Here is a 24,125-nt window from a genome sequence, read left to right on the forward strand (position 1 = left end):
TCCACCGAAGTGTATGTGTTGCCTGCACAGCATCACAAAAAATAGTTTTTTTTACTGTTGAAAATATTGTTAATAATTAGGAATTTGATCAGTATCGAACCCATCTAAGATCTCATTGATATAAAGCAAATTACCAAATTTGGTTGAATTCGGACAATAAATACTTAAGTTATCAAGCAGAAACCATATTTAAAACAATTTTAAAGTCCCGCAACTCTTGCAAATATCGAAAGATTTTGACCAGTATCTAACCCACCTTAGATCTCTTTGATATTAAGCAATGTACCAGATTTGGTTGAAATCGGACAATAAAATAAAATTAAGCGGAAACCAAGGATTATGACAATTTTAAAGTACCGTAATTCTTGCAACTACTAACAGATTTTGACTATTATTAAACTCATCTGAGATCTCAATGATATAAAACAATTTATAAAATTTGGTTGAAATCGGACCTTTAATATTTATTAAACTCATACTGAGATCTCAATGATATAAAACAATTTATAAAATTTGGTTTAAAATCGGGACCTTTGATATTTAAGTTATTGAGTGGAAACCAAGAATTTCTATGTTTTTGACGATTTTAAAGTCCTGTAACTCATGCAAATATTGACAGATTTTGACCATTATCAAACTCATTTAAGATCTCATTGATGATATTCATCCTGATTAACTCCCCTTACCACAATGTCCCTCATCATGATTATCTCCCCTTACCACCAATTGCCTCAGCAAAAGATTATCTCCCCTTACCACAATGTCACCAATCGGAACTCCTCGAATGTAAAAACATAACCTCGGATGTGGTAGGTGTAAGAATGTGAAAGAAACTAAAACATTCTCTTCACCGGAAAACCTAATTACGCACTTACTGCGCTTAAGAAAATGAATGATTATTGAAATGTTAAACTTCTATAATCATATTTTAAGAAATTAAATGTAACCATATTTCCTTCGAGATGGACAGCACACAGCATCGATGAACTAACACTCTTTTCCAGTGGCAACCAGTTGTCATGACAATAGTAACTTAGTTTCTCAAAATGGATGCCCTTGCGTCACATCCGAGGTCAATATTACAACTGTTACATCTGAGGACTTCCGAGTACAATGTCCCTCATCATAATTATCTCCCCTTACCATGATGTTCCTCATCATGATTATCTCCCCTTACCATTAAGTCCCCCACAATGAGTATCTCCCCTTATCATGATGTTCCTCATCATAATTATCTCCCCTTATCATGATGTTCCTCATCATGATTATCTCCCCTTTACCATGATGTTCCTCATCATAATTATCTCCCCTTACATGATGTTCCTCATCATGATTATCTCCCCTTACCATGATTGTCTCTCATCATAATTAACTCCCCTTACAATGATGATTATCTCCCCTTACCATGATATCTCTCATCATGATTATCTCCCCTTATCATGATGTTCCTCATCATAAATTATCTCCCTTATCTTACCATGTTCCTCATCATAATTATCTCCCCTTACCATGATCTCCCTCATCATTGTCCATTCTACTGGAATCTTCCATTGTAGTGTTCCCACAGCTATCCTCCCCTTGGCTCGTAAAAGATTCAGCAGTAAGCTTAGCTTTAGTCAAGATGTCTGAACGTCTGCAAATCAACAATTATTCTACCTAGAAAATTCATTGCAATCAGTAAGTTTTCATTGCCAGGTGAGGCTTTTGTTCCAGCCTTTTAATAACGGTATTACAGAAATGGTTCTGATAATGTTGTTTTGCGCAAACCATTGTCTTTAAACTGCCCCAAAATACCAGTTTTTACAATCTTTGTTATAACAGCATGACAAGCAACACATATTCAATCTCATGGCTTATAACAAAAAGGCTCAGAGGGGCCTTTATTGCTCAACAGGTTTATTCAGGATGACTTATTTCCAATTGCATTTACCAGATATTTTTTTAACATTTTCCAAGAATCCCCTCAGCCTCGTGGAGGTCAGTCCAACCATTTGTATAATTTTGAAACTTATACTACCAGTTATAGTGATATTAATATCTTTGTTTCTGATAAGAAGTTACTTAGATACAACTATAGACAAACTGATCACTTTTGGCCATATTGCACAAGTACCTGGGGATTAGTCCATCAGTTTTTGATCTTCAACCCATAGGGACATTAGTGTGCAAACATGACTGATATCTCTTGCTAAGTTTTAGATAATCTTTTTCCATGAAATTGGCTAAATTACCCCTTTTGGTGCCATTCCTCATTCCTAGGTCGATTAATCAACCTTTACATTCACACAACTTTGAATTTCCACCATCCCATGAGGATGCTCACAGTCAAATTTTGGTTAAATTCTGATAAGTGGTTATGGAAAAGTAGTAATTGGACACCAAAGTATGTCAGTAACTTACCCTTGTCGCTCAAACTTTTTGGTCAGTTTCTCAGCTTCAATATTCTAGAAAACAAAGAGATAAAAGGTTTATGTATATATCCATCACTATATCAATGGCGTTGATCTAAAGTGGTCTCTGAATTTCAATATCATTTTTAGAATTAACTGAGAACCCTTATAGTTACTTGTTGCAACTCCATTTCTCCAGAAATAGCGATAATTTTCTATAATAGTAAAATCAATATGATTAATACAATTTGTATTTACTGACACATGAAAATGTGTTGTGTCAGTTATACAAAGACAAGATGATCAGACAAGATCTCAATGCCTGTGCAAAAATCTGTTGCGAAACAGTCAGAAAGCCTCATGTTTGACAATTTCATTATTCTACCTGACTCGCGTTGAGATTCTGTTGTCTCGCGACAATCATACAGTTTTATAATAAAGGCACAGCTAAATAGAATCAGATCCCAGTTTAATGAACATTTCTTAATTTTTAAGGAATTCCTTAACTTAAATTTTGCCATAGAAAAGCATTACAAAAGTTAGGGAAAAAATCTTAAGGAGTCTTCCTTCAAATCTGTAATGCTTAATGCATGGAGAATTTTAATATAATGGATTCCTTAAATTATTCAAATGTTTATGAAACTGGGCCCTTAAAATTCTTTGAAAGCTCAGACATTTTAGATAAAAATGGTTCTTTATATTCACTAGACTTATGACATTTCCAACAATAGTCAGGGTTCATAAAACACAGAAATACATACAAAATACCAACATAGAACCAACCTTTAGAAACGAGTCCAGATGGCTGATGTCCTTCACTGGCCAAATTATAGTATTTCTTGGCTGTAATTATAGTATTTCTTGGCTGTAAAGAAAATATGATATAATTCTGTTTGTTTTCTTCTTCCTTGTGTTTAAGGTTTAAGTGTCCCGAACCAGGCAAACCAATTGACCAGTTACTTTATTTTTGGTAATCTATTAAAACCCATCAGTTTTGATGAATTGAGCAGTGAAAATCTCCCACAAAATCAATGATTGTGTACACCAAAATAAAACGCTCGGTACTATAAATTCAGTCATTTCCCACATTGGAAACAGCTAGGGTAAACATTGTCTGATATATTATTTTACAGAATTTTGTCTATCATACGGCTCTTCTAACAAACTACAATTTCACATTCAGCCAAAAAAAGTCCTGTACCATGCCCTGGTGCTGTTTTTAGCGTGAAAATTGTGTGGTTTTTCTTAAATAGATTTTTGTTTAACATATACTTGACAAAATTTATTTAAGAGACATTATTTAGCATTAACTGAAATTTCTTCCGAGCCAAGTGGACAATGTTTGACAATTTAATATTAAAAAAAGTTTTATACATACGAATGTGACTGACGTTACCGGAAATGGTCCATGAATACAGAGTTGAAATTTGTCTACGTGATATCTGATAAACACATATTTTAGAAAAGACTCTATACATACTGTATTATCTAAATTTACAAATGTTTTTCAACACCTAGTGAAATACAATCTTAGCGGTGTTGTTGTCGTTGAAAATACGAAACTTAATGCTGACTGTGCATGGCGCAGTCATGTGACTATCAGGTGATGAAGCAGTCTGCTTCGCTACAAAATGGCTTATTTTTACTGATCATGCCATCTAATAGTGCTGTCGATTGCAGGTAGAGTTCCTCGGCACATCGGCGGATTGTAGTTAATCTAAATATTTACAGACTGAAATATTTCAGTAGAGTTATGTACTTGGTTTGGTTAACGCAGGTACAATCTAACGGCGATACAATGATTCAGAAGGAGATTGAAAGTGAAAGTAGAAAAGTATCGGTACAAACGAAACATATTTTCTGATGAAGTTACTTCAACACATAGATCCGATTGTTTCAATATTTTGCAGTCTCAACATGAATTTATTTTCAGAACCTTTTTTCCTTCTCTTTCTACTCTTGATAAACAACACAAATGATGTTTTTTTTCATGTTAAAAACCTTTGATGTTTAAGATATAACTTTTTAACCTATAGGAAATAAATTCATTAAATATTGTTTCCATCTATGTTATTTTCCAAAGATAAACAGGGTTTATGCTAAAACATCACAAGTAATAATGATAAGCGACGCGTAGCGCATCAGTTGTACTGTTGAAAATTTCGCTCACGCAATTTTCTCCCGCATTGCAATTGCTGAAAGTTGACAGGTATGGTAGTTACAGAATTACCTTCATGTTTGCCCAACTTCTTTTATCTTTGGGATATGGAAGTACTGGTACTTTGGAATATCTTCTGGTTTTTGTGATTTCAAGCTGTATAAATTCTTCCCTCACAGAGTCCTCGATGTCTAAATAAAAATTTGAAATATTTCATTCATTTAATTAATACATCAGGTATTTTTTACTTATACATAATGTTTCATGGTATTTCATTTCAGAGTTTTTTCTAATAACTGTTGTTATTGACTTATTTGATTACAATTTACTTTTATGTGTAAAGTATTAAAAAGGAACTAAGAGTGCTCTGATACCTCTTGTTTCACAACTAAGTGTGTCAGAGCGTAATAAAGAAATCTGAAACTAACAAAAAAAAAATTAAACTGAGAGGAATTAATTCAATACCCAGTCAGTGGAATCAGTTTTCTGTAACTGTAATTCTCATAGATAGTACAAAAAATTACTATCTAGATTAAATGTATCAGTTGTGTTGGGGTTTTTTTTGTCTGAAAAAAAATTGGTAAAACCAAAAAAAAAAGAAAAAAAGTCAGGCTATTGTTGTACAATAGGTGTGGAAAACAGATATCTGAATTTTTATCCTTAAAACAGTGCAATGGGTATGTTGATTTTTTTTTTTTTTTTTTTTTGATTCATTAGAGAATTGATTTTCAAAAAGATAACAAAAAATGAGAACATGAGCTTACTGAAGGTACATAATAGTTAGATTGTACCATATATAAATGATAATAATTCAGTTTAAATATGTAAGAGTTCACTTTATTAAATACATGAAAAGCTGATTGAAGTTGTGACACTTATGCAGTATATAGCCAGATTTAAAATAAGGTAAAACTTTTACCTACCAAAAGTATGCAATGGATATTGGAGAATCTTGCCTGTAGCAACAGCGTGGCCTTCATGGAAGAGGGAAACTTTCAGTCTGAGAATTCAAATCAACAGAATACCATTAAAAAAATTACTTTACTAGAGAAATATGAAGATATTAAACTAAGATGTTCTAATGCATGTACATAGACAGTAAACTTTTAAATACTTTAGTCTGAAAATGTGTGTTATCTTTTTTTCCACATTTTATTCTGGTTTGATGGTTCAGAGAGCTTGTTATCAATAAGAAAGAAAAAGCTGATAATTAATTAAAGTAGTACTTACTTAGCCGTTAGTTTATCTTTGGGGATTGGCTTGGGCACAAAACGTAGTTTCTTTAAAGTCAAAGGGTCTGGCATATTTTCAGATTTTGTCTTCTCATTGTACCCCCTGAAAAACCTTAGAAAATTAACTACTTGCAAAGGGAAAACATATAATTTCCAATATTCATCAATTTGCAAAAGAAATGGTATTATTGTTAAAAACACATGGCCAATGGTCCTTAACGGTCATCTGACAATAAAACCTTAAATTGGCGCCATCTGAATAGGAAAATATTTAAACATGTTCCAAGATGGTGACTTTGACATCCATCTTGGATTTATATGCCGAAAATAATAACACTTCTTAGACAGCCCTCCCATGCATTCAGAAAAATTTTCAGCATCACAGCTGAAAAACTTAAAAATATGTGTTTCATGAAGGCAGCTGGGGACACATTAATTCAACCTGAAAAAATAACAACACTTGGTGATCAGGACCATCAGTTCAAAATGTGTTTTCAAGATGGCGGCTCAGGTGGCCACCTTGGATTTGGAATCAACCCGAAAAATAACAACACTTTGTCACTACTATTTCATACAAGTTTCTGCTAATTCGAACCAGAACTTGAGAAGAAGTTGAAAATGTGAAAAACTTAAGATGGATAGTGCATGGCAGCCTTCGTGTCAGATGACTTGATGATAGTATTTGCATTTCAGTTTGAATTATATAAAGATTTAAGATAACCAAGTTTGTCAGAGACATGTATCAGTTATCATATTTTTGACATGAACAGGTGTGCAACAAATATTGAACGTATATTGAATTTATATGTTATTCAATCCTTTTAACTTAACATTTTGCCAATAAAAACAAACATTGGATTTGAAATGGTGGGCTAGCGAGCAGCCCCATATGTATAAACACAAATGCAAAACCAAAAGTTCACATTACTTGTCAGATTGCAGAAACCTCCGAGTTCTTAACCTCTGAGATATTTTCTTCCCGATCTCTTTTCTGGTTTCAGGTGAATCAATGGCTGGGCATTTTTCCTGAATCTGGAAAAAGAAATTTTAGTTTTGTTCCCTGAGCCGAATTCCAATGGGTAAACCAAAGATAGCATTCAAATGATGTGTTCAAGGTAGCAGATTATCTAAGTATTCAACAAGAGGCCCATGGGCCTTAACGGTCACCTGAGTTTGAATATAAACACTATATGCTGGGCCTTGAAGTTGGTCAGTGATTTATAAATTTGACTTTTTAGTCTATGAAGAGTATTTGCTTCCATCAAACCTGTGACTTAGAGGAAGAATTTTTTGAAATATTTTGGTCAATTTGACCCTGTTTGGTCCCACCTCTCTGGTCCCTCAGGGGGTCATCGAGAACCGATATGGATGTAAAATGCTATATCTCAGGCTAATAATTCTAATCAAGTTTGAATCATTTCCTATGAAAAATTGAGCAAATTATGTTCATAAATATGTTTTTCCTATATAAACTATAGTAAACTTGACCCCCTCCCAGGGGGTAATGTGAGAAACCCAGGGTCATATGATTCACAATTTTTATAAAACACCTTTAACACCTTTCCATCAATAATTATTTGATTCTAACATTTCAAGAATTTTAGAAGAATTTTGAAGTTTTAGCCAATTTGACCCTTTTTAGCCCCGCCCCTCTGCCCCAAGGGGGTCAGCCAGGACACACATGGATATGATATTGATATTAAAATGCTATATCTCAGGCTAATAATTCTTACCAAGTTTGACTCATTTCCTATGAAAATTTAGTAAAAAATGGTCATAAATGTGTTTTCCTATATAAACTATAGTAAACTTGACCCCCTCCCCAAGGGGAAACGTGAGACCCCAGGGTCATATAATTCACAATTTTCATAAAACACCTTATGACCTTTTCATCTATAAAGTGTATTTGATTCTACCATTTCCAGAATTTTAGAAGCAGATTTTTGAAGTTTTAGCATATTTGACTTTTTTTGGCCCCGCCCCTCTGCCCCCAGGGGGTCGGCCAGGACCAATATGGATATGATGTTAAAATGCTATCTCGATCAGGCTAATAATTCTAACCAAACTCGTTGTCAATGAAAATTGAGCAAAAAGTGTGTTTTCCCTATATAAACTATAGTAAACTTGACTCCCTCCCCAAGGGGAAACTTGAGACCCCAGGGTCATATAATTCACAATTTATGTAAAGGACCTTAAGACCTTTCTATCTATGAAAAGTATTTGATTCTACCACATCTGTGTGTAGAGAAGAAGATTATTGAAATTTTACTCAATTTTACCCCTTTTGGCCCCCTCCCATAGCCCTGTGGGGTGGGGACCATATATATTCACAATTTTGATTGGCCTTATGCCTTAGAAGGTTTGTGCAAAATTTCATTGAAATTGCTTCAGGACAAAAGGCGATTAGAATAGGTCACTTGATACTTCGTTTTCAGGTGACCTAAAAAGAAGAAAGAAATGAAAGCTTTGAGTGGAATGCTGAAAGGAGTAGATATATGACAGGACCAGTATTTGGCCTTAATGTTTTCAGGCCGAAAAAAATGAACTTTGATCCCCATCAATTTCATTATCAATAAATACTCTCATACTTGCTATTCATCAAAACATAATTTTTATAACCATGTACACGATGTGTCCCACCTATGACGTCATCAAATTGATGATTTTCCTCTTCTCGCCAAATTTTGCTAGAAATTCATCATCTTTAGGTTAGAAAAGGGCTTGAAATGGATTTGGCCACGCCACCTTGGAGCAACTTTACATTTTGCATGGATATGCGTAAATACACAATACACAACGTGTGAAAATCTCTTTCTGCTCCACGAAGGCGGGGCCACATTCATTTTTAGAGAAAACCACTCAAAAAGTATGATTTTTCAAGGATTTTTGTGAAAAATGGCGGGAAACTGCATGTTGATGATACGTCATAGTGAACATAATTGCACATGCGGGACATTTCGAGATGTAATGTGTTAGCAAATGTATTCAGCTGTTATATGGCAAAATATGTTGTTCTTTACTGGAGAATTAATTTTGAGGCCATATTCGAGTCTTAACGTTACCTCCTCCTTTGTCTACTTACATATTTCATATTTAACTTGTCCAAGTTCTTGTCTTTCATGGATTCCACACAAATTTTATCCATCCCTTGTCTGATAATTCTCTATAAAAAGACAATAAAATAATGAACAGGATATCACATTGGGGCAATATTCACTAAGAAGCATAGCCGATCAGTCACCTGGATCACTGAATTTAAGAGACTTAGACAATCAGTCACCTCGATCACTGAATGTAAGAGACATAGACGATCAGACACCCGGATCACTGAATGTAAGAGACATAGACGATCAGTCATCTGGATCACTGAATGTAAGAGACATAGACGATCAGACACCTGGTTCTATACTGGCGTCATTGAATGTGATATTTAATAGATAGATATAGACGATCAGTCAGTCCTGGATCACTGAATGTAAGAGACATAGACGATCAGTCACCTGGTTCAGTTGAATGTAATAGATATAGACGATCAGTCACCTGCGATCACTGAATGTAAGAGACATAGACGATCAGTCACCTGGATCACTGAATGTAAGAGACATAGACGATCAGTCACCTGGATCACTGAATGTAAGAGACATAGACGATCAGTCACCTGGATCACTGAATGTAAGAGACATAGACGATCAGTCACCTGGATCACTGAATGTAAGAGACATAGACGATCAGACACCTGGACCACTGAATTTAATAGATATAGACAATTAGTCACCTGGATCACTGAATGTGCAACAGGTGAGCTAAAAATGGACAGCCAGACGAACACAGAAATAATTGTTACTATAAGGCCCCCCCTGATCTAGATGGTGCTGAACTAATATATACAGTTAATATGACTGAATGAAGGCAAGGCTTTAATGGGCACAGTCTGATGTTTTAGTAACCATTAAAGGGACAATTCAGTGAGGCTATTCTGTTACATAACCACGAAACAAAATATGACATATTTGTATTGTTCTATAATCTTTATGGATCATATAACTAGAAATATTGACAAATTCCACGACATTTTTAAGTATTCTGATTGATACCATTGGAATTCCAAATCGTTGATCAATACAATTAAGTTGTATTGATTTTATTGACACATGTTTCTATTGACAGACACATATAACATGTATGTTGTACCCTATCCAAGCTAAAGTCATGTACGTTAATCAAATGCAATACATAGCCACTGAGGAGTTGGTAAGATCATATTTTGATGTCCGACCACAATGTGCAATGGTGGACAGCAGGCGAGTTTGGACATTTCACATACATTAATTCACGACAGTGGGCTTTTCTGGATATCACAGTAAAACCAACTAATCTAATTTCCATTAGAACTGGTTTGTTTCCGATATACCGTATAAGCAAATTTTAATGTACTCTTAGACTGACTGTTCCTTTAAAGTATGCAATAAAAAAAAAAAATTATGGAAATAAAGGAGCCATTTTTTATTGTTTTTGTATTCACAAACTGCATACACTCTATCTTTCATCCCCAAACTCCCATTTGAGAAGAAAGAAATGGTATTTCCGTAAAAGTTATTCTGTATTTGGTCAGCTGATGACACTGGAAGCTTTCCGAATGGTTGAAAAAATTGCCCCCCAAAAAATTGCTGATGCTTAGAATGGATTAAAAATAACCAGCAACCGATGGCAACAATCATTGTATGTAATAAATAAATCAGTCAAGTAAAAGAAATCAAATAAATATGTCTACTTCGCCTAGTCACCTGAAACGCTTAGAAATGGAAGTGTGCCTATAATAGTGGCTGGAGATCTTCTGCCAGATAAAGATTTATGTTCTTCTGAATCACAAGAATGTTTGAAATGTAATATTGAGTTTATTGAAAAGCATCCCTTGTGAATTGGTGAATGAATCCAATATGGCCTCCGAAAACTTATCAGTGTGCAGACCTGACAAGAGATCCCAGAGGGATCTTGGCGCCCACCAAAGAATGATCTGGGTCTGACAATGGAAAGAGGGATCTTTTCCCTGCTTTTCAAACTTTTTCAAAACACACTATATATAAAATTTGAGACAGATCGCTATAGTACTTTCTAACTGGAAAATAACGATAACAAACTTTAAGTATCTAAAATCCAAGATGGCCACCTGTCGGCCATCTTTGTTCACCGATCGGTCCCAAAATGCAATATGCACAACAAGGGTCCAAGGGGGTACCTGTATATGAAATTTGAGAAAGATCCCTTCAGTACTTTTTTGAGAAATAGCGGTAACAAACTTCAACTATCAAAATCCAAGATGGCCGCCTGTCGGCCATCTTGTTGACGCGATTGGTCCCAAAATGCAATATGCACAACAAGGGGTCCTAGGGGAAACCTGTATATGAAATTTGAGAAAGATCCCTTCAGCAACTTTGATTGAGAAAATAGTGGTAACAAACTTCAACTATCAAAATCCAAGATGGCCGCCTGTCGGCCATCTTGTTCACCAATCGGTCCCAAAATGCAATATGCACAACAAAGGGTCCTAGGGGAACCTGTATATGGAAATTGAGAGAAAATCCATCCTTCTGCAACTTTTTGAGAAATAGCGGGGTAACAAACTTCAACTATCAAAATCCAAGATGGCCGCCTGTCGGCCATCTTGTTCACCGATCGGTCCCAAAATGCAATATGCAAAACAAGGGACCCTGAATGGGGGAACCTATATATGAAATTTGAGAAAGATCCCTTGTACACACATTTTGAGAAATAGCGGGTAACAAACTTTAACTATCAAAATCCAAGATGGCCCGCCTGTCAACCATCTTGTTCACCGATTGGTCCCAAAATGCAATATGCACAACTAGGGTCCTAGGGGAACCTGTATATGGAATTTGAGAAAAATCCCTTCTGCACTTTTTGAGAAATAGCGGTAACAAACTTCAACTATCAAAATCCAAGATGGCCGACTGTCGGCCATCTTTGTTGACCGATCGGTCCCAAAATGCAATATGCACAACTAGGGTCCTAGGGGAACCTAACATATTGAAATTTGAGAAAGATCCTTTCAGCACTTTCTGAGGAATAGCGGTAACAAGAATTGTTAACGGATCGGACAGACGGACGGACGGACGGACGGACGGCGACGGACGGACGGACGGACGGAACGGACGGGACGGACGGACGGACGGTAAGGACGGAAGGACGGAAGGACGGACGACGGACCACGGACAAAAGGCGATTTGAATAGCCCACCATCTGATGATGGTGGGCTAAAAATTGAAGATGGGGCTCTTTTTAATATTTTCACATTTGTGTTAACTTATAAGTGCTTTGTACTTCATGCCCTTCAGATTGTACCCTTATTAACTCACAAAGTGGAAGATAAGCAGTAACCAAACAGAATATATAGCTAAACTCACATTCAAGATCGAATTATCCAAGGTGTCAAAGACTTCAGAGTCGTCTGATTCTTCATCTTCCTTATAATCACTGTCATCATCTTCCTCTACAGAATCAGCACCTTTAGACAAACATGTCATATAACAAGTAACAAGGAATATATATCAACACTGTACCATTGATAGAATATGTATCACTGAATACTTAGGGTCAAGTGTGATAGTAAACAATAACTTGCCCCTCAAGTTATTCAATAAACACATCTAAATTATATATTCATATCACCTTTCCTTCATCAAAAATGACTGTATTTTAACATACCATCATATTGTTATACAAGGGTCCAATTGGCCTAAACCATTCACCTGCTATCTGGCTATCATAATGCATACTATAAAGATTTTTCTATGCTTGACCCATTAAATGATGTCATACAGAGTTGGACAAGCTGGTTCACCCATTATTAATCAAAATGTAGAAATTGGTTTCACTTCATTGAAGCATCTAACGAGGTTATCATCAGGTTTCTAGTACTCTTAGATATTGACAAGATTTTGAAATAATGACCCTTGTGACCTTGAATGAAGGTCAAGGTAATAAATTTGAACAAGTTTAGAAGCCCTTCATCCTAAAATGTTACAAGTCCATGATGACATTCATCAGGATTACTTCCCCTTACCATGTTGTCCCCAAACAAGATTATCTCCCCTTACCATGATGTCACTCATTATGATTATTTCTCCTTTTCATGATGTCATTCATCGTGATTATCTCCCCTTACCATGATGTCACTCATTATGATAACGTGTATTTCTCTTTGTGATGTCCCTCCATATACTTAATTATCTCCCCTTGCCATGATGTCACTCATCAGATTATCTCCCCTTACATAGGATGTCACTCATCATGATTATCACCCCTTACTAAAATGTCACTCATCATGATTATCTCCCCTTACCATGATGTCATTCATTGTGATAATTCTCTTTTCATGTTGTCCCTTATATACATAATTATCTCCCCTTACCATGATGTCGTTCATTATGATTATTTCTCTTTTCATGTTGTCCCTCTATATACATAATTATCTCCCCTTACCATGATGTGACTCAATCATGATCATCTCCCCTTACCATTGATGTCACTCATCTCAAGATTATGTCCCCTTACCATGATGTCACCTCATCATGATTATCTCCCCTTACCATGATGTCCCTCATCATGATTATCTCCCCTTACCATGATCTCCTTCATCATTCTCCACTCTATTGGAATCTTCCATTGTAGTGTTCCCACAGCTATCTTCCCCTTGGCTCGTAAAAGAGTCAGCAGTAAGCTTAGCTTTAGTCAAGATGTCTGAATGTCTGGAAATTCAAACAATTATCTAGAAAAAAGTCATGGCAATCACAATGTTTCCAAACAAGGATTTTTTCCTAACTCGTTTATCATTTAATAACTGTCTTACGAAAATATTTTTTTTAAAATTGAAAATGTTTTTTAAGACCTATTTTTGTTTCTTTCCTTTACAATTCCAGCAAAATACAAAACTATGATAATACGTCATATAAGAACTTCTATTCTTCTGAATAATGATACAGCAATATACCTATAATTCTCTGTAGCTTTTTGGCCAGATTCTCAGCTTCATTAAACATTCTACACAAAACAAAGAGAGTTCTATAGAAAATATTTATGTCAGAAGACTTTAAGTGACCTCGCTGCAGATCGTACAGGTAATCAATCTATGGTTAGATGTTTTAATCAGGTAGGCAATAATCTATTGATAGTAAATGACGGCCCTGAAAAGCAGTATTTATTTGATAACTTTGCAAGAAACTTTAAATTATGTGGCAATAGAGTCAGAGGATGTGGTAATTAAGAAATGGACAGACCAGAATCAGCAGGGGTTTATAGTGAGTTAATACCTCCCTGACAGAATCAGCAGGGTTTATAGTGAGTAAATTTAACCTCCCTGACAGAATCAGCAGATTTTGGTTTTATAGTGAGTTAAATACCTCCCTGACAGATTCAGCAGGGGTTATATTGTAGTAAATACCTCCCTGACAGAATCAGCAGGGGTTTATAATGAGTAAATACCTCCCTGACAGATTCAGCAGGGGGTTTATAGTGAGTAAATACCTCCCTGACAGAATCAGCATGAGGTGAAGTAAATATCTCCCCAACTGGAATCAGCAGGGGTTTTATAGTGAGTAAATACTCCCTGGAAAGACCAGAATCAGCAGGGGTTTATAGTGAGTAAATACCTCCCCAGACCTGAAATCAGCAGGGGTTTATAGTGAGTAAATACCTCCCTGACAGAATCAGCAGGGGTTTTATAGTGAGTAAATACCTCCCTGACAGAATCAGCAGGGGTTTATAGTGAGTAAATACCTCCCTGACCAGAATCAGCAGGGGGGTTTATAGTGAGTAAATACCTCCCTGACAGAATCAGCATGGGTTTTATAGTGAGTAAATACCTCCCCTGACAGAATCAGCAGGGGTTTATAGTGAGTAAATACCTCCCTGACAGAATCAGCAGGGGTTTATAGTGAGTAAATATACCTCCCTGGACAGAATCAGCAGGGTGGTTATAGTGAGTTAAATACCTCTGAGAATCAGCAGGGGTATAATATAGTGAGTAAATACATACCTCCCCTCAGACAGAATCAGCAGGGGCGTTTATAGTGAGTAAATACCTCCCTGACAGAATCAGCAGGGGTTTATAGTGAGTAAATACCTCCCTGACAGAATCAGCAGGGGTTTATAGTGAGTAAATACCTCCCTGACAGATATCAGCAGGTGGTTTATAGTGAGTAAAATAATACAGAATCAGCCTCCCTGACAGATGAATCAGCAGGGTTTATACCGGGGTTTATAGTGAGTAAATTACCTTCCCTGGACAGAATCAGCAAGTGGGGTTTATAGTGAGTAAATACTCTCCCTGACAGAATCAGCAGGTGGGGTTTATAGTGAGTAGTATAAATACCTCACCTGACAGAATCAGCAGGGGTTAGTATAGTGAGTAAATACGTCCCTGACAGTAAATCAGCCCAGGGGTTTATAGTGACGTAAATACCTCCCCTGACAGAATCAGCATGGGGTTTATATAGGTGAGTAAATACCTCCCTGACAGAATCAGCAGGGGTTTATAATGAGTAAATACCTCCCTGACAGAATCAGCAGGGGTTTATAGTGAGTAAATACCTCCCTGACAGAATCAGCAGGGGTTTATAGTGAGTAAATACCTCCCTGACAGAATCAGCAGGGGTTTATAGTGAGTAAATACCTCCCTGACAGAATCAGCAGGGGTTTATAGTGAGTAAATACCTCCCTGACAGAATCAGCAGGGGTTTAGACAGAATCAGCAGGGGTTTATAGTGGAGGGTAAATACCTCCCCTGACAGAATCAGCAGGGGTTTATAGTGAGTAAATACCTCGCCTGACAGAATCAGCAGGGGTTTTATAGTGAGTAGTGAAATACCTCCCTGACAGAATCAGCAGGGGTTTATAAGTGAGTAAATACCTCCCTGACAGAATCAGCAGGGGTTTATAGTGAGTAAATACCTCCCTGACAGAATCAGCAGGGGTTTATAGTGAGTAAATACCTCCCTGACAGAATCAGCAGGGGTTTATAGTGAGTAAATACCTCCCTGACAGAATCAGCAGGGGTTTATAGTGAGTAAATACCTACCCATGGACAGAATCAGCAGTTTATAGGGTTTATAGTGAGTAAATACCTCCCTGACAGAATCAGCAGGGGTTTATAGTGAGTAAATACCTCCCTGACAGAATCAGCAGGGTTTATAGTGAGTAAATACCTCCCTGACAGAATTAATGCAGCAGGGGTTTATAGTGAGTAAATACCTCCCTGACAGAATTCAGCAGTTTATGTGGTTTAATAGTGAGTAAATACCTCCCCTGACAGAATCAGCAGGGTTTATAGATGAGTAAATACCTCCCTGACAGAATCAGCAGGGGGTTTATAGTGAGTAAATACCTCCCTGACAGAATCAGCAGGGGTTTATAGTGAGTAAATACCTCCCTGACAGAATCAGCAGGGGTTTATAGTGAGTAAATACCTCCCTGACAGAATCAGCAGGGGTTTATAGTGAGTAAATACCTCCCTGACAGAATCAGCAGGGGTTTATAGTGAGTAAATACCTCCCTGACAGAATCATCAGGGGTTTTTATAGTGAGTAAATACCAGAATCAGCAGGTGTTGTATAGAAGATGTAATCTCTCCCTGACAGAATCAGCAGGGGTTATAGTGAGTAAATACCTCCCTGACAGAATCAGCAGGTTTATAGTGAGTAAAATACCTCCCTGACAGAATCAGCAGGGGTTTATAGTGAGTAAATACCTCCCTGACAGAATCAGCAGGGGTTTATAATGAGTAAATACCTCCCTGACAGAATCAGCAGGGGTTTATAGTGAGTAAATTACCTCCCTGACAGAATCAGCAGGGGTTTAATAGATGGAGTAAAAACCTCCCTGAGTGAGTAAATAACCTCCCTGACAGAATCAGCAGGGGTTTATAGTGAGTAAATACCTCCCTGACAGAATCAGCAGGGGTTATATAGTGAGTAAATACCTCCCTGATCAGAATCAGCTCGGGGTTTATAGTGAGTAAATACCTCCCTGACAGAATCAGCGGGGTATTTATTAAATAGTAAAAACCAGACAGAATCAGCAGAGGTTTATAGTGAGTAAATACCTCCCTGAAAAAATCAGCAGGCCCGGTTTATAATGAGTAAATACCTCCCCGACAGTATCAGCAGGGGTTTATAGTGAGTAACTACCTCCCCGACAGAATCAGCAGGGGTTTATAGTGAGTAAATACCTCCCTGACAGAATCAGTAGGGGTTTATAGTGAGTAAATACCTCCCTTACAAAACTGTAGTGGTATACAGGATTACAATGAGCAATATTTACCAGTGACAAGCAACATGAAACAAACCTTTTCATAAGATTCCACGCTGTGCAGATCTTTAACTGGCCAAATTATTGTATTTCCTTTCTGTAAATAAAATACGAAAAAATAGTTCAGTAAAGAAATTTGACAGAATAAATTTGTGGATTAATTGCAATAGACTTTTGATGTTATGGAGTTATAATACAACAAGAGGCCCTGAGGGCCTGTATCATTCACTGGTCTGGTCTGTGAAGTCATGCAAATTGTAAAGTTTATGTGTTTATCTAATATCCTCAAGGATAAAGGATGGACTAAAAGACCGGCCGAGCAGACGGACAGAAGGACGGACAAACCACAGACGAAAGGTAATTTGAATAGCGCACCATCTGATCATTGTGGGTTAAAAACAAATCACATAATTAAATCTTAACTTATGCATCGTAATAAATCCAATAGCAGGTCTGTACAAATGTATATTTCTGTTATATTTCCTGGCACGAAAGCCTCAAGGGCAACCTGTCTATAGTGACCATTTTTCTGTCTCCCGTTCAGTGGTTGTGCAGACAGGTTCAACTATATTAATAAACTTCTAAATAATCAAACAAAATAGCTACCTGTGGTCATTTTTGTTTTAATTCAACAGGTAACAAATAAATGATGCCACTGGAATAAATTTGATAAAACCGCCTTGAATTATTGAAAACTTTCACAATGTTCATTTTGAACAAGTAACCTCAGTCACTAGTGATGAATGTGCTATTAAATACAGATTGTGCTAATACAATGAGCTTATAATCACATTACAGAGCTAATTACCCTAAAATTCTAATACGTACATTTACAGTCCTTAATAGTTTGATTACCTTTATCTTTTCCCAACTTCTTTTATCTTTAGGATATGGAAGTACTGGGACTCTGGTAGATCTTCTTGTTTTTGTGATTTCCAGCTGTGCAAATTCTTCCCTCATAGAATCCTCAATGTCTTTTTAAATAAAAATTTGAAATATTTGATTAATTGTATTTCATTAGCACATATTAAGATATTCCATTATCTTAATGTCATCGATAATAGGAAAAGGACAACAGGATCCAGGCTCACTTTTAATGATGTTCTTCTGCTGACAGGGCATAAACAATACTCACGATTTGAACTATAATTACTGTTTACTCATATATTGTAAATGTATGTCCAATTAACACAAAAATTGACATAAATAACTTGCTTTGCTTTTGATGTATGCAAAAAGAGTACTTAAATCCATATAGAGCACAGTGCTATGGACTTTTCTTGGGATGCGATTAATTCTTTTTAATATTTTTATCTTGAAGGAAAATAAGAAGGTCAACTTTTCAATGCCGGTAATGGTGTAAAATAACTTTCGTTTTTCACAGAGAAAAAAAAATACCATTTTCCATGTGTAAGGAATACTATAATTTAAAATTCATAATAGGAAAACATTACAGAAATTAAGGAACAAGAGGCCCAGAGGGCCTATATCATTCATCACAGCAAAATTGTCCCTTTTGGCCCCAATAATTGTACAATTTATTGAATCCTCACCCCATAAGGATTCTACCCAATGCAATAGTTAGTAGGCTATCCAAATCTTAGTTTTATAGAAGAAAAAGACAATTTTTAACAGAAATAGTCCATATTGAACCTTTTGACCCTGCCTCTCGGGGGGGGGCCCCGTTAGGCATCAGTCCAACCAATTGTACAATTTTTAATCCCCACCCAATTAGGATGCCACCATTGCAATATGAGTGCTATCAAATGCTTAACTTCAGAGAAGAAGTCATTTATTTGGAAATAGCCAAATTGAGCACTTTTGGTCCAACCCCTCAGGCCCCTGGGGGGGGGGGGGGGGAGAGCCCAACAATTTGTACAATTTTCAGTCAGTACCCAATAATGATGCATCCTAATATCATTCAAATTTTGTTAAATTCCAACCAGCTGTTGTAAAGAAGAATTTGATGGTTGACAGATAGACGCCTGTCGCAGTGGTATCGCATAAGCTCACCTTTGTCCTTTGAACCAGGTGAGCTAAAAATCTTACGTCAAGGACGTTTTTTTAAAATATGTAATGCTTTCCAATGAAGAATTTTACATTAAGAAATCCTTTAATGAATGTTCATGAAATTGAGCCAATTAAAACCTATCAAAGTCCTTTCTCAGATGAAAACACATTAAATAAAGCAGATGACTAATGTTTTCAATAAAACAATTCAATCAAGTCAAAGGTGAACTCAAGTTTGCTTAATAAGTAAAATATGAAATCAAACCTAAACTGTAACAAGGTAAAAACATTTACATACCATACTTCCACAATGGATACTGGATAATCTCACCTAAAGCAACAGCTTGGCCATCATTGAAGAGGGAAACTTTTAGTCTAAGAATTCAAACCATGTTCAAATGAGTATTTTGTCAAAAATTAATTTTTGCTATGGAAATATTAAGATATTAAAGGAGAATGTTCTGATATATGTAAGTAGACAGTAAACTTTTAAATACTTTAGTCTGAAAATGTTTGTTATTCATTTTCTACATGTTTTATTTAAGCATTGAAGTCACTATTTTTTAATTTCATCGGGGTATGAAAGAAATTTTGTTTGCAAAGTGTGTGTGAATCAGCGTAGCGATTCTCACAAAAAGTTTGCAAACAAAATTTATTTCATAACCCGATGAAATTAAAAAATAGTGACTTCAATGCTTATAATTAATTTTCCAGGCTAGTTATAAAATGAAATACGTTTACACGTACGATTCCATTTATTTTTTCCAGGGGATTATTTTTTCCAAAACAATATGCAACGTCAATGTTTCTATTGTTGACTTCACGATAACATCGGGATTTCCGCGCCATTCTCGAGATTTTTTTTTCATCGTGGAATGAAAAAATGAATAGGACCAAATCAGAAAAGCATTAACAAAGAGAAAATTAATTATTCTGGGTTTGAAGGTTCAGAGTAGCTTGTTATCAATGAGAAAGAAAAAGCTGACAATTAATTTCAGTAGTACTTACTTAGCCCTTAGTTTATCTTTGGGGATCAGCTTGGGCACAAAAACGTAGTTTTCTTTAAAGTCAAAGGGTCTTGGCAAATTTTCAGAATTAGTCTTCCTCATTGGTACCCCCTGAAAAACCTTAGAAAATTAAGTTACTTGCAAAGGGATAACATATTAATTTCCAATATTCATCAATTTGCAAAAGAAATAGGTAATTATTGTTAAAAACACAGTGGCCAATGGTCCTAAACATGTCATCTGAACAAATAAAAACTATATGGCGCATTTGAACAGGAAAATATTCAAACAAGTTCCAAGGTGGGTAACTTTGAATCCATCTTGGATTTTGAAAGACATTGCAATGTTGTTTTTAAATGCCGAAAAATAATAACACTCTGTAGAGGTATCAACCAACTAAATAAAAAAAAAAGACCTTCGAATTGGCCCCTGTGGTATACACGATTGAGCCCCAGATATGAAATTTTAACCCGGCCGCTGATTGGCTGGCTAATTATGAATTTCAAAAGAAAAAATGTTTTCTGACAGTGTAATTATCCTAGATCCAATTTGGAAATTCATCAATCAATTTTGATAATGAGATGTAGTACAAAAGAAATATGGATTTCAATATACCATTGGTTGGTGTAAAAAACACATGAGCCAATGGTCCTTAACTATAAAAAACAGGAGTCATTTTTCTGACAATAAAACGCCTTAAAGTTTGAGTGCTAATTTAATTCATTTGAATCCGAAAAAAGGTAATATCCTATATGGATTAGAGTACATGTGCACGAAAGGGATTTTTTGGTAAACATTTAATTTCCATCTTTGTTTTATATGATTTTTGATCTGTCGGGGTGGAGTTCTTTTAATTATAGACAATAGACAAACTAATATTCCCTTTGTTTTTTAATAATACATTATCAAAACTTTAACAAAAGTTAAACACTGTAGTCTATGTAAAATTATTTAGTTGGTTGCTCTCTTAGACAGATCTTCCTTACATTCAGAAAAATTTTCAGCACCAAAGCTGGAAAACTTTAAAATATGTTTTTCATGAAGGCAACTTGGGTGCCCACATTGGACCAACCCGAAAAAATAACAACACTTGGTCAGGACCATGTCAGAATCATTTCAAGCACCTTATCTAAAACTCGAGAAGGAGTTTAAAATGTTATATAAAGATTTAAGATAACCAAGTTTGTCCGAGACACGTATCGGTTTTCATATTTTTGACATGAACCGGTGTGCAACAAACATTAAACGTATATTGGCTTCATATTCAATCCTTTTATTTTAACATTTTGTCACTAAAAACAAACATTAGATTTGAAATGGTGCACTAGCGAGCAGCCCCATATGTATAATAAACACAAATGCTAAACTAAAAGTTCACATTACTTGTCAGATTGCAGAAACCTCCGAGTTCTTAACCTCTGAGATATTTTCTTCTCGATCTCCTTTCTGATTTCAGGTGAATCAGTGGCTGGGCATTTTTCCTGAATCTAGAAAAAGAAATTTTAGTTTTGTTCCTGTTGAGAGTTTGATTGATTTAAAATATTCAATATCCAGAAATGGTTAGTTAAAAATCAATTCGCTTATAATTATAGTAAAATGCGTTTTAATTCACATTTCTTATACACACCAGGTTTGCAGGTCTCGATATTATACCATGCCAGAAATGTAAACTAAAAAAAACTGTGAACTTTGAAGTAGACTTTGATTCATGGGAGCATATACTGAAAAATATATATGGAATACATCAAGGAACTTTTGAAAAATTATGAAGAGCAGTTTAATTGGAAATAGTTTTAGTAAATCTGACATAAATCTCAGAGGGCAAACTGAAGATGGCATTCAAACAATGTATTCTAAGTAGCAGGTTATCTTGGAATGAAGGTCAAGAAAAAAACAAACAGCTTTGAGTGAAATGCTGAAATTTATCTACTTACATATTTCATTAACTTGTCTAAGTTCTTGTCTTTCATGGATTCCACTTGAATTTTATCCATCCCTTGTCTGACAATTCTCTATTAAAAAAAAAAAATAACAAAATATTATACATGTGTATTGGGGGAATAAGTCAGATATGGCCCCAGCTAAATAACTGACCCACCAAGGCATCAGACTCTGACACACTTCAGGAAGGGCCCCAGTAAATGACTGACCCACCAGGGTATCAGACTCTACCACACGTCAGGAAGGGCCCCACTAAATGACTGACACACCAGGGTATCAGACTCTACCACAAGTCAGGAAGGGCCCCACTAAATGACTGACCCACCAGGGTATCAGACTCTACCACAAGTCAGGAAGGGCCCCACTAAATGACTGACCCACCAGGGTATCAGACTCTACCACAAGTCAGGAAGGGCCCCACTCAATGACTGACATACCAGGGTATCAGCTCTACCACAAGTCAGGAAGGGCCCCAGTAAATGACTGATCTACCAGGGTATCAGACTCTACCACAAGTCAGGAAGGGCCCCACTAAATGACTCACCCACAAGGATATCAGACTCTACCACAAGTCAGGAAGGGTCCCACTAAATGACTGACCCACCAGGGTATCAGACTCTACTACAAGTCAGGAAGGGTCCTGCTTAACGACTGACCCACCATATCTAATATGACTAAATGCCTTAAAGGGAACAGCCAGTTGTTTTAGTAACCATTAGGTATGCAGTGTTAAAAAAGTAAATTTTATGGAAATAACCAAACTTTTAATAGATCATCTTTTATTTATGTACTCTATCTTTCATCTTCCAACCCCCATTTGAAGAAAGAAATGTTATTTCCATAACAACTTGTAATATTGTAAGTTGGTAGTTCATTATTTAACACCACCAAGAATATATTTCTTTTCCAAACGGGTGAAAAAATTGAAAAAAACAATCATTTTTCCAAGTCACTTGACCACTTGAATCCAATATGGCCCACAATATCGTTGAGCTTCTGCCAGATAAAGATTTACGTTCTTTCGAATTACAAGAGAGTATTTGAATGGCTCGGTAATATGAGTTTACTGAAAAGTATCATATCCATTGTGAATGAATCCAATATGGCCAATGGAAACTGAATTTGACAGTGTGCAGAGCTGAAAGTTGAAGTTTTTTTTTATCATATTTTCATGTTTGTGTTACCCTAGAAGTGATTTGCACCCTCGGACTGCACTCTAACTCACAAAGTACCATAAACCAAACAGAATATATAGCTAAACTCACATTCAAGATTGATTTATCCAAGGTGTCAAAGACTTCGGAGTCGTCTGATTCTTCATTTTTCTTAAAATCACTGTCATCATCTTCCTCTACAGAATCAGCACCTTTAGACAAACATGTCATATAACAAGTAACCACTGTACCACTGTTAGAATATGTATCATTGAATACTTAGGCTCAAGTTTGATAGCAAACAAACTTGGCCTCAAGTATCCCATATATAACACATCTAAATTATATATAAGTTAAATCATATCCCATTCCTTCATCAAACATGACAGTATTTTAACATACCATCATATTGTAATACAAGGCTCCAATTGGCCTAAACCATTCACCTGCTATCTGACTATCATGCTGCATACTAAACAGGCTTTTTCCATGTTTTACCTCATTAAAAAATGGTCAACTTCACAGAATTGGACAATCTTGTCCAGCCATTATCACTTCGTCGAAGCATCTAACAGGGTCATCATCAGGTTTCTAGTACTCTTAAATATTAACGATATGTTATTTTAAAATATTAGCCTAATTAGCCTATTTGACCCCTGTGACCTTGAATGAAGGTTAATGTCATTAATTTGAACAAGCTTAGAAGCCCTTCATCCTAGAATAGTACATGTCAAATATCAAGTTTCCATGGCATTGTGAAGTCATATAAAGGGAAGATTTGACTATAGTACAACTTTATATAATGCATCACATTATGATTGCCTCTTTACCATAGTGTAATTCATCATGATTATCTCCCCTTACCATTAGGTCCCCCACCATGATTATCTCCCCTTACCATCAAGTCGTCC

The 24,125-nt window shown here is 36.0% G+C and overlaps 1 protein-coding gene and 1 long non-coding RNA gene across 2 annotated transcripts in view; both read right to left on the reverse strand.

The window, feature by feature from the left end:
* Positions 1-8,873: 8,873 nt before the first annotated feature.
* On the reverse strand, positions 8,874-13,548 carry LOC138315338 (uncharacterized). The gene is made up of 3 exons (XR_011207485.1): positions 13,422-13,548; positions 12,203-12,303; positions 8,874-8,943 (listed from the first exon to the last, which is right to left on the reverse strand). It is a non-coding gene; the product is annotated as an uncharacterized lncRNA (long non-coding RNA).
* Positions 13,549-16,879: 3,331 nt separating this feature from the next.
* LOC138308778 (uncharacterized) overlaps positions 16,880-24,125 on the reverse strand; it is a 43,980-nt gene continuing 36,734 nt past the window's right edge. Inside the window, exons 26-27 of the mRNA XM_069249797.1 lie at positions 17,140-17,199; positions 16,880-16,900 (exon numbers count right to left, since the gene is read on the reverse strand). Of these exons, the coding sequence (XP_069105898.1) occupies positions 16,880-16,900; positions 17,140-17,199 (81 nt within the window). The remainder of the gene's footprint in view (positions 16,901-17,139; positions 17,200-24,125) is intronic.

The sequence above is a fragment of the Argopecten irradians genome, chromosome 1, assembly GCF_041381155.1.
Source record: "Argopecten irradians isolate NY chromosome 1, Ai_NY, whole genome shotgun sequence".
NCBI lineage: Eukaryota > Metazoa > Mollusca > Bivalvia > Pectinida > Pectinidae > Argopecten > Argopecten irradians.